Below are 12,352 nucleotides of genomic sequence, written 5' to 3'. Positions count from 1 at the left end.
CTTTAGTATGGGACAGCCCGAATGCTTTACACAATATAAAGATGGTGAATCTTATACAAGAAGTCGGAGACAATGACCAGCCAATGGCTTGCTATACTGTTATAATCTATTTCCAAACATGTCGACGTTTGACGTTATTAGAAATAAGTGAGAGTAGAACCGCTGATGCAAAGATTGCGTGAGCTCAGACACTTTCTTTCTGCGACATGACTTAACCTCTGCCTGCTCCACGGGGATACAAATGGAAATACCAAAATAGGAACAGTGGTTTTTCAAATGCAAAAAAGTGGTCAGCATAATGAGTTTTCTCTTTTCTTGTCTTGCCATTCAAAGGAGAGCCTTTGCCTCTCCTTTGTTGCTTAGGTTGGCATATAATTAACTCCTGCTTAATATGCTGTTAAAGACATCTCCTCCCCATGCCAGCAGCTTTGAACCCATAGGCCACAGACAGGGACAAAACCCCAGTGGGAGCGTTTCCTCCACCCCCCTCATATCGTGTGTGTGTGTGTGTGTGTGTGTGTGTGTGTGTGTGTGTGTGTGTGTGTGTGTGTGTGTGTGTGTGTGTGTGTGTGTGTGTGTGTGTGTGTGTGTGTGTGGCTGTGTGTGTGTGGCTGTGTGTGCGTGCGTGCGAGACACCGTATGTGCATGTGTACACAGTTGTCAAGCTATGTGACACTGGCTCCGTCGCCACAATAGATTTGGAATCATTATTCGGCTGAGCGCAACTTTAGCATAATAATTTGGTTTGATTTACACATTTATTACACATGTGGCACTCAATTGCACTCTGGCAGTTGGCAATGAAGAAAACCGAAGCACAGTGTAAGATCAGTTCAGGAGATGAAAAACATCACAATAAAATGACATATTTTAACGACTGGCATAACCCGTGGATGCTACAAACACACACACACCCACGCAGCATCTTTAAGCTATTAAAACAAAGCCACCCCTCCTTGTTATATCCGTATACACTTTAACGGAAATTAGAAGAAAAACTATTTCACTTGTCCACCGCCACAGTTGATGAATAATTTAAATAAGTTGGACGTTTTGTTTAAAAACAACAACGTCTGAAATGTTGTTTCACTTAAACAGAATGACTGGAACAAACATGTAGACACCATGTAATGGAGGGGGACACAGTAAAATAATCCTCTGTGTTCATTTAACTGGAACCAAATGAACCCTTACAGGTTTGTTAACTCTGAGACTAAACTGTAATGGAACCAAATGGACCCTTACAGGTTTGTTAACTCTGAGACTAAACTGTAATGGAACCAAATGGACCCTTACAGGTTTGTAACTCTGAGACTAAACTGTAATGGAACCAAATGAACCCTTACAGGTTTGTAACTCTGAGACTAAACTGTAATGGAACCAAATGGACCCTTACAGGTTTGTTAACTCTGAGACTAAACTGTAATGGAACCAAATGAACCCTTACAGGTTTGTAACTCTGAGACTAAACTGTAATGGAACCAAATGGACCCTTACAGGTTTGTAACTCAGAGACTAAACTATAATGGAACCAAATGGACCCTTACAGGTTTGTTAACTCTGAGACTAAACTATAATGGAACCAAATGGACCCTTACAGGTTTGTAACTCAGAGACTAAACTATAATGGAACCAAATGGACCCTTACAGGTTTGTTAACTCTGAGACTAAACTATAATGGAACCAAATGGACCCTTACAGGTTTGTTAACTCAGAGAGCAAACTATAATGGAACCAAATGGACCCGTCCCATTTGCATACTCTCTGAGTCAAATGAACACTGAGGATTTTACGGAGTAGGAACCCCTGAAGTTCCCTTACACCTTATTCTCTCTCTCTCTCTCTTACTCTCTCCACTCCCCCCCCCCCCCCCCCCCCCCATCTACCAGGTTTATAGACCCCCTCCCCTCCTCCTCCATCCATCCATCCATCCCATCACAAAGGACTCTGACCTCTCTGTCCCTTTCTTTCTTTACAGCCCCTGCTCCCTTCCCTTGTCTCCTCGCCACCTTAAGGGATGCTTTCTCCTCTGTGACCTGTTAACAGTCCATTAGTCATGATGCTGCTGAACAGAAGAGCTTTGTTTAATGTGGCATTTCTGTAACATATAGTATATATATATATATATATATATATATATATATATATATATATATATATATATATACCGGTAGTATAGTATAGTATAGTATAGTATAGTATAGTATAGTTAGATAGATAGATAGATAGATAGATAGATAGATAGATAGATAGATAGATAGATAGATAGATAGATAGATAGATAGATAGAGAGAGAGAGAGAGAGAGAGAGGGGGGGGGTGGAGAAGTACTTGAAACAATGTATCTATATATATAAGAGTCAACCTGATCATTTTGGGACATTGCAATTAATTTAATAATTGAAATTAGGCCTGCATATAGCATATAAATTGTATGTAGTCTAAAACCACACTTCATATATTTAATCGTTGAATTTCATATTTTAAGTTGCAAATGGAAATGTGTTGACGTGGTGGGCAAAAACAAGTGTTTTTAGTGGTGTAACTAATTGGACTGTGTCAGATGAATCCATTCTTACCGCTACAGTAGCTGCATTGTGTCGTGGTGAAAGGTGGTCCTACACTGTATACGCAGCATTAGGCACAACTCGAAGAAGGGCTACTAGGCGGGGGGATGTGGGTCAGAGATGCCCATAAGGTGGGGGTCGCTGCTTTATTTCGGATGTTTTTTTCAGTTGCAAAACAGATCGGCAGGTCGGGGTACAAAGGACTGTCAATGCACCACTTCCTACAGCCATCCAGGGTGAATGGAGCACAGGACGGGGTCCACTCCAGGGTACTTGAGCGCAGGTGCGATGTGCAATCAACAATCTAACAGGCCCTAAAACACATTAACATACCTGCGCCTCGCACCGCACGGCCTCAAACACCAATGTCATGTTAGCTGTAGCGCCGGTACAATGATCCGCGAGAGATTTAACACCTTCATATCGGGGGCTATAGGTTGTTAAGTCTACACAAAATACATTTATTTTGACACGTCGGTCGGAGACCCGCGCACGCACGGTATTTCTCTCGGTCTCACCGATGATGAATTTAAAATGTGCTTCATTCATTGGCATAGGTGGTATAGTAGCGGTATATACGTACGTTTGCTTTGCCACACTGCCAGCTAAATAAAAACAAATAGCAGAAATGTATGTCACACACACTCGAAAAGTTGTAACCAAGCGGGAGTATTCTCACTCTAGTTTCCCTGCGGGGAGGCTGCAGTCAGTCAGTCAGTCAGTGAAGTGAAGTCTGCAAGCATGAATGCAACACAACTATGCAGCGGATCATCGCATGCAGGCCCCGCGCAGCAGCGACTGTGCTCCGGTGTCACCGCAAAGCAGACGCGCATGCACCGAATAGTCTGACAGAAAGTTGCTGTACAATGTTATTAAGTTATTCTGTTCTATAGGCTACCTTTAGTAGTGTACCTTGACAAGAAGTGACCCACGCGCACACACACGCACGCGCGCACACACACACACAGCCACAGCACGGCCAACCTCTTGATGACATCACTCTTGTCACGGCTCGTCGGCACTTCTTGGACCTCCATCAAGGTTTGAGTCACCCGCTGTGACCGACGGCGATGTTTCACCCCATTCATTCTAAAGCTCAGGACACGCGCACACATACACACACACACACAGTCAGTCACACTACTGCTCTGGGGGACAGTTTTTTGCAAAGAAGAAGCGTCATGATGGCAGAAGAGATCCGGGGTAAACGAAGGAAACAAGCCAACCCGAGGAGAAATCAAGGTAAGAAAATGTTGCTGCTTTAAATTTCCCCTAAAGTTTCAATAAGTTTTGTGATAACCTCCATGACACGCGCGGCGACGGGGCGGATGAGAGCTCACCGTTATCTCAGCCCACAGGAGCCCCGAAGCGGATCGGCGTGCAATCTGGTGGATTTGTAACTTTCGAGACTTCACCACAGCACAGAATATGGACATATCGATTAGCCTACTGTACGCACTCGACTGTACTCTGGCTTCAATCGCAAAGCTCATGTCAAACGTTTATTGATCGATTACATCTTGCAGCTTTTACTGCAGAAATGACATTCCTCTAGCCGTGTGCCTGTGGGTTCTATTCTAGCCTATACCTGTAAGATCAGATACCTGCCTGGCCGAAGATAGTTTATTTTCAACATGTGTATATAGTTTAGTGTAATCCTGTACGAGGCTGTAACTGTACAATGCTTGTGTAAATTCAAAACTTGATTGCGTTCATTCTCAATTATTCTGCTCATGTTGTCCAACTTTCGAACAACTTCCCCGTTTTCAGACAATCACAACTTTAACTGGCAAAAAGTGCACATGAACCTGTTCTCAGTCTAGGCTACTCTACAGCTGCTGTTCTTAGACATAATTTTATCAGTTTTATAATGTTTGAAATAATATTTTTTGACGAATCAGCATTTAGACAATTATTTTTTACACAAGCAATAGGCCTAGTATTGAAAGAAACAATAGCTAGACAAAGAAAAGAAAGAGAGAGAGGGGAAAGAATGCACAAGCTTTTTGCAATGTGAATTTTTATAGTCTTAAAAAAATCAGTTTTTTGTTTTTGTTTTAATTTACATCTCCCCTGAATACTATCATTTGGCATAATTAATGTTCTACATTAGCCTACAGACATTATAAATTATAGACAAGTTGCGTCAACAAGATTTTAATTAACAAGCAAATTAATTAGCCTGTAAGAAATCAATATGAACAAAATCTAATACATAAATCATCTGACAAATCATCTTGTAAATGCAAGAATGCATTTATCTAGGCTACATAAATGCTTCTTCCCTCGACACATATTTCCAGGTCTCTTTCGAGCCGTTTCATTTGGGTCACAGCAGATGCCCCATCGTTGGAAACAGAGAAGATATATTTCACTGATGATGTCAGTCATTCTAACAGTGATAAGAGGAACTGAAGACACAGTGAGATGTTTTAGTTACAGTATTCTGCAGCTATAGCGTCTTTAATTAGATTAATTAATATACAACTATGCGTATACAGTATGCCGAAACAACACATGCATTAATCGCTGAGTTGATGTGCATTAATTCTGAAAAGGCTGGTGGATGTTGAAAGCAAATGCATTTGTGTGTGTGTGTGTGTGTGTGTGTGTGTGTGTGTGTGTGTGTGTGTGTGTGTGTGTGTGTGTGTGTGTGTGTGTGTGTGTGTGTGTGTGTGAGTATAAGGAGTCAGAGCCTTAAAGAAGAAGTTTATTAGTTTGCTCTCTAAAGAGTTTCCTCATTTTGATTCAGAGAGTGGTGTGAGGCTTAGCAGACTTTAACACCATGGTGAGATCCCCTCTGGCTGCTCTCACACAGGCACACACACACACACACACACACACACACACACACACACAGGCACACACACACACGCACGCACACACAGGCCTACAAACACTCTCACCTCCGTGTCATCATATAGCACTGTTACTTTACACTCTCAGTACCTCCTCCTCAAATCAACAGCATCACGCTATCAGAAAAACCTATTAGTAAACGTCATGCTTTGCCACACAGACCCGTCACCAGGAGATGTAAATCCAAGGCACTCTTCTGGCAACAACGTTTTAAAGGCCTTTATTCAATATGGAAACAGGCCCGTCACCTTTGGGTCATACTCATATTCATACTCCCCCTCCCCCCGCACGTATATGACGTAAGAGGAAATTGGCTGCTGTGTGAATTAAGGTTAATTACCAAAATGATGGTTCCTCCATGAATGGTCCAGTGCCTTTAATGCCTCCTTTGACTTCAGATGCCTGATTTACATTCCATACATACACACACAGTAATAATATTCTCATTGTTAATTTATTCATATGTAACTCAAGAGAGTGTTACGGGTCCATTTGGTTTCATTTGTACACTCTCAGTTAAATTGACACAGGATTTGACTGACTGTGTATGATTTATTTTGAGACATAGATGAAGACATTGTGGTTTGGAAACAACCTGAAGAGTGAATCTAAAGAAGTATAGCCTATAGTGAATCAGATATTTAGTGTATAGAATCAGAAGAAAATAAGTCTTCCAGAGTCACGTTACCCTTAATTCTAAGGCTTTGTATTTTAGACTTTCGAAAATCAAAAAAGAAAGACAGAAAGAAATAAAATAGCGTATCTACCAACTCATAAAACAGCACATCGACAACACGTTGCAATGTGACGTTTTGTGAGCTTGTAGGTGTGCTACTTTTGATGATAGTGATATGAATGAATCTGAATAAATAAATATCGTCACGATACGATATAATGGTCAAAATATCTGATAATATTTTATTTTGTCCATATCGACGAGCCCCATTGTGTACCTTATTTCTACTTGTCATGTCTGTTTACGCATTTGTCATTCTTTTTACTGGATGCATCTCTTTACTCCTATCTGTATCCTACCTGTGTTTCGCTGCTACTATAATGACCGAATTTCTTTCTTTCTATCTATCTAGTAATCAGTTATAACTCATACGGCCCACAACTTTAATATAATGTAACTTTCATCCAGCCATACCCCGAGGCACTGCACATAAGGACTACATATTAATATCTACATACACTGCATGCATTATACTGTATGTCACACACACACACACACACACACACATGGGCACATGTGTTTGCGTGCATGTGCCTACTGCCTATGCGCAAGTGCATGTGTGTTGGCCTGCTTGGCGCCTGCATATGTTTGCTGTGTTTATCTGTATGCGTGCACACACCACGCATACACTCATGTGTATGCCGTACTCACTCACGTGCATGTGCGCGCGCTGTGTGTGTAGAGCATGGAATGTGCGGGTCTGGAGGCGACTTTGCATGTAGGGAGGAAAGAGGTCCTTGATAAAACCAAACGAACTTGGCAGACGCATCTCATAAGACAGCGATTAGGGGATCCTTTCCAAACCAGAAGAAAGAGAAGAAACGCAGCCTGTCCCTTTTCTTCTCCCTCCAAGGCGCCTATTGATTATGTCTCCGTCTCCACTAATAAAACTGTCAATGCCCACCAATATCAAGCAACGTGCGGAAATTACTATACTCTTCATTCCCAGCAGATTAGAAGCAGTCCTGCTTTTACAGTACTCGAAACATACTGTACGCGCGCGCGTGCGTGCGTGCGTGCGTACACACACACACACACACACACACACACACACACACACACACACACACACACACACACACACACACACACACACACACACACACACACACACACACACACACACACACACACACACACACACACACACACACACACACACACACACACACACACACACACACACACACCACAAATGACAACCTGTCTTTTATTGCCAATTGACGACGTAGACACTTAAAGAGGGTGAATTAATTAGCAGAGGGCACCAGGGGGTAAATACGTAAAGCAGTATAACATTGTAATCTCCACACCAATATGTGCATTTGACCTTTAACACCTCCGGACAATAAGGATTATGTCCCTGTATTGTTTGTAGCAAAATGACGACATCCTTTCTCATATAGCAGCGAATGAGCAGTTTTCTTCATAATCATACTTTACGCGACACAATCATCACAAAAAATCGACAGGAGGAGTTAATCGGGAAGGAGATGATAGATCACATTCAATTAAAAACATCACTGTGTGGTTATGCTGGGGGGTGCAATCAATTACCATTTGAAATGTCAAAAATGATTGAATAGATGATTTTACAAGTAATTCCTTGTTATATATTTTTTAAACCAGAGTTGTCTGGTAAAAGTGTTGAATTGTGAGTGGGAGAGTAAAGCGCATTTGGCCTGCTGAATTCCTGTGCTGCAGTGCATGCTGTCATTCATGATAGGGCCATGCCTGCCAGCTCCACTCTGCACGGGCTTTCTCCTTGGTCTTAATCTGCGCGTTTGCCTGAATGATAGACGTCCGTACCACGAATCGAATCACATTAAGGATAGTGTTTCAACCAGAGAGAGAGCATTTAACCCACCACTCCAACTGTTACGTAAGCACGGCCACAAAGGTCATATTTAGTCCCATGGCCTTTCACTTATTTTCCTCTTAGTCCATAAAAAAAAAACCTCACTCTATTGTTGAGTTGATTTGCCTTTTTTCCCTCCCAGCTTTCTCCCTTTTCGTTCCCTCTTTCTCGATTTCTCCTTTTTTCAAGTGCCAATTTATTTAAACTCTTTCCCTCTTTTCTTCTTTCTCCTTCATTGATTTCCAAACCCCAGTCTTTGTATGCAGCTGGGGCCCAGCTGTGTGTCTGTGACTGTGTGTGTATGCGTTACTGTGTGCATGTGTGTGTGCATTGTGCATAGATATGTATGTGTTAGTGTGTTAGTGTGTGTGTGTGTGTGTGTGTGTGTGTGTGTGTGTGTGTGTGTGTGTGTGTGTGTGTGTGTGTGTGTGCGCGAGTGCGTGTGTGGCTTTCTTTGGCACAGCGCTGCCACAGTGGGCAGGGCATACAGTACGAGTGGGACTCGGGGAAAAAGAGAGAGAAGAAGCGAGAGAGAGAGGGGGGGGGGGGGAAACAAAAGGGAAGGGATGAAATAAGGAGAGAAAGAAAAGAGAGTGACGCTGTTGCATTGTGCCGAGTGGAGGGGCTGGGTCGTTTTGGAGCGGGTTCAGTACCACAACTACAGAGGAGTCAACATGCAGCGAGAGAGAGAGAGAGAGAGAGAGAGGGAGAGAGAGAGAGAGGGAGCGAGACAGCAGTGAGAAGCCCAGGCACCAGAGTTTATTACCAGGACTCCTCAAGAGGCTCAGCCCCGGCGTCAGAACCAGCAGGAGGGAGGGGAGGGGAGGGACAGAGGAGGAAGAAAGGAGAGGAGGATGAGAGAGGTGGAGAACCGACGGAGTTGACAGGATTGGAGACAGAAGAGAAAAAAAAACAAGAGAGAGTTAAGGAGAAGGGAATTGGTGACAGAGCGTGGGATTATCTGGAGCCATGTTTCCTCGATTTTTTCCCTCCTGGACTCCCAGAGTGCCAAATGTCACATGTTTCTCCCATCTCCAGTTCTATTCTTGCCGTGTCACATTCACGGAGCAGTCGAGGGGAATCCCTTTCCTTTATTAAGTCCCTGGCTCCAACATGTTTACTCAATTGCTGCTTATCAGAGGATACAGACGTAGCATCAGTACCACTTTTTTCTTACTATGCTGCACTGCTGGGATGCTGCGGCCCAGAATTGTCTCTTAGAAAATGTTTGTAGACAAAACGACTGTGGGCGCCATCCGTGCACGACGACTGCTAAAACAAGTACAAAAGTAATCATTAGAGCCCGATTTTTGGGTCCGATGCCGATCCCGATTATTACCCATGTTTGAACAGATATTTTGTAAAATAAAAATAATAAGAGACAATGGACAAAATCTTGAAATCAATCTTGTGAAAAACTTGATTTGATTAGCATTTGTATTTGAGAACATTTAACATGTAATCCAAACATTAAACCACTTACAAATAGTTTTTGCCTCTAATGACATAACCAAAATAGGGATGCCAGGTTGTAAGTGGTTAAAGCCCTGCGTCTATTCGTAAGCTCAAGACAGTTGTCCTCTATGATAAAGACTATAGGTGTCATCCATACTTAAATTAAACATAAAACTGTGTTCTTTACAACTCACGCACTCACACCTACGTGTGTGTGTGTGTGTGTGTGTGTGTGTGTGTGTGTGTGCGCGTGTGCGCTCGCACAAGTGTGAATGCATTCTACAGGTTCGCACATTTGCAGTATAGGTCCTCTTTTGAAGATAAATGGTATTTCCTGTGACTTCTCCTTCCCACAGGCATGTCTTATTTCTTATGAAAGGGTTTACATAAAGCCAAAGAAAGAATTCTTGATATTATAATGTCAGGTCTCGTTTTCTTCGATACCGACAGCAGATCCCACTTTAGTGCCTATATTCAGCCGCTCTCTCTCTGCTTCTCGGCGAGATGGTTGTATTTTTAACTTAGCAGAAAGAGCTACATGTGTTTGACAGAAGAAACAGGCTGAAAGCAGCCGGCCAGCAAGCCAACCATTCTGCACACAATTTATAGATACGTATGTGCCCTTTTTTTTTTTTTTATCACACCTCAAATTAAATTTGGAAAGCCTGCTTCAGCTGTCATGTATTACAAGGCCCAGATGGGCGCAGTGGTGGAAGACGTATACTCCGATTTCTTACTTAAGTGAAAGTAGCAACACCACAATGTAAAAGTCCTGTATTCAAAAAGTACAAATGTACAAAGGTTTTGGTATCAAAACATACTTACTTACAGGAGTGCTCATTATGACGAATGTCCCATTACACAAACTCATTGCACCTTGCGAGCTTTGTAAAGCGTCAATTTTGTTGTATACAATAGGGCTTAATTGGTTAATGTAGGTTTCGTGTTAAATGTAAATCCGCAAAGTAACTCGTAACTAAAAGTTATCAAACAATTGTAGTGGAGTAAAAAGTACAATATTTTGCCTCTGAGATGTAGTGGAGTAGAAGTGGTTAAAATGGAAATACTCAACCAAAGTAAAAATGAGTACTGTACTGTACTGTACTTGAGTAAATGTACTTTCTATCACTGGATAGGTGGCAGAAAGAGGAAAGAGAGAGAGAGAGAGAGAGAGATGAAAAGGTGGGAGGGGAGAGAGAGAAAGCAGGCAGGCATGCATGCAGGCAGACTCACCCAACTGACATATTTGCTGAGTGTGTGCCAGTGTTTGCTAGCAAGAGAGCACGATATAGTTGGCTGTCGGGTCATAGGAGGAACAGTTTGATGTATGATGTGTATCAACAACGGTCAGGAGCAGGCTGCTGTTTATTCAGGTTCAGGTCTGGATCACCTCAGAGGCCTGTAAACCTAACACCTGCTGCGTGGAAGTGGGGCTGTGCTGTTTGCGTGGTGTGGTCACTGTACCGTAGCGCTTCGCTTGTGCCTTGCATTCCCACCCCATCCATCCTCAATTTCTTTACCGTAATTATTCTCCCATGGCTTTATTTTGTATTTCTTTGTCTTGCTCGGTTTAGCCCCTTTGGTGTGACATCTCCGCTTTGTATCATTCGTCTTTTTTATCTTCCTTGACACAATTAAGCCAGCGTAAGCCATCTTGAGGCCGTCCCCACGGCTCTGTACTGTATATATTATTTCCATGAAGAAGACACAGCTTTCGCAGCTTATGGTTTCTCAAATGCATGTCACAATGCTCATATCATCTCATTATGCTAGGCTCTCAAACATTTTCATGTCATGATAGAGCCCCCAAATTGATACGTACAGCATTAGGCCGCAGACTGCCATCTGAAAAGATTCTGTGCCAGAGAGTAAAAGCTGTGATCTGAAGAGTCATTCTCATATGTTCTCTCATTGGGCTAAACGTCTAGCCAGTGAAATAACAGTGGAAGTAAAGCGATGCTTAAATAAGGAAAAGAGGTCGCGCATCAAGCAATGGTTTTCTCAGTGGACTGCCAGACCCTATACATCCAGTAGACAATCAAAAAAGGGAGCACATGCAAAATTTCAAATGAATGGAAGACAAAGTACTCAACATTTCCACATTTTCAACGCCTAGCGCATGTCAGCTATGAGCCTTCATCAGAGCATATAAAGTGCTGGGGACCGTCTGTCCCAAGGACCCCTGCTGCTCACTTTGAGAGCCACTGCTGACTCAATGTGACACAATGCTCACATCCCTTGGATGACAACATGTCCTGATCTCTGTACCAGCCTACAGCTGGCAAGATAATCATCTAAAAAAATGTCCATAGAGAAGTACAGCAGTAGCAGGGTACAGAATCAAAATTGAGCATTTTCCACCCATGTATGATATCAAACATAAAAGGTGTGTGTGTGTGTGTGTGTGTGTGTGTGTGTGTGTGTGTGTGTGTGTGTGTGTGTGTGTGTGTGTGTGTGTGTGTGTCACTGTTGCACAATGATCAAATTAACGACAGACAGTCACAGAGAAACGGTTTACTGTTCATAAGTGTGACGACATGTAGAAATAAATAAATTGTTCAATCGACTGGTGATTGTGGCGCTCATTAATCAGAAGCATGCTGGACGGACTTCATGATGAGTCTGACGTAATCTCCACTGTTTTATTTATTTATTTAGTCATATATTTATTTTTGGACAGTTGATGTTAGTGGAAACATCCACAGTTTTCAAATAATTGTAGTGGAGTAAAAGTACAATATTTGCCTCTGAGATGTATTGGAGTAGAAGTAAAACAAAGCACTGACAATTTGAATTACCCCAGTAAAGTAAAACATCCCGATAAGTGTAATCATAAACTACAGGACTTGAGTACATGTACTTAGTTACGTTACAGTAC

General features: G+C 42.4%; 1 protein-coding gene across 1 annotated transcript in view; it reads left to right on the top strand.

Annotated features, from left to right (window-relative positions):
- The first annotated feature begins 3,668 nt into the window (after positions 1–3,668).
- LOC310862828 (zinc finger E-box-binding homeobox 2) overlaps positions 3,669–12,352 on the top strand; it is a 35,227-nt gene continuing 26,543 nt past the window's right edge. The window contains exon 1 of the mRNA XM_083770930.1: positions 3,669–3,808. Coding sequence (XP_083627056.1) covers positions 3,748–3,808 — 61 coding nt within the window. The 5' untranslated portion in view covers positions 3,669–3,747. The remainder of the gene's footprint in view (positions 3,809–12,352) is intronic.

This window comes from Protomyctophum parallelum (assembly GCF_964188405.1).
Source record: "Protomyctophum parallelum genome assembly, chromosome: 8".
Taxonomy (NCBI): Eukaryota; Metazoa; Chordata; class Actinopteri; order Myctophiformes; family Myctophidae; genus Protomyctophum; species Protomyctophum parallelum.
This window is presented reverse-complemented; position numbering and strand designations above follow the sequence as displayed.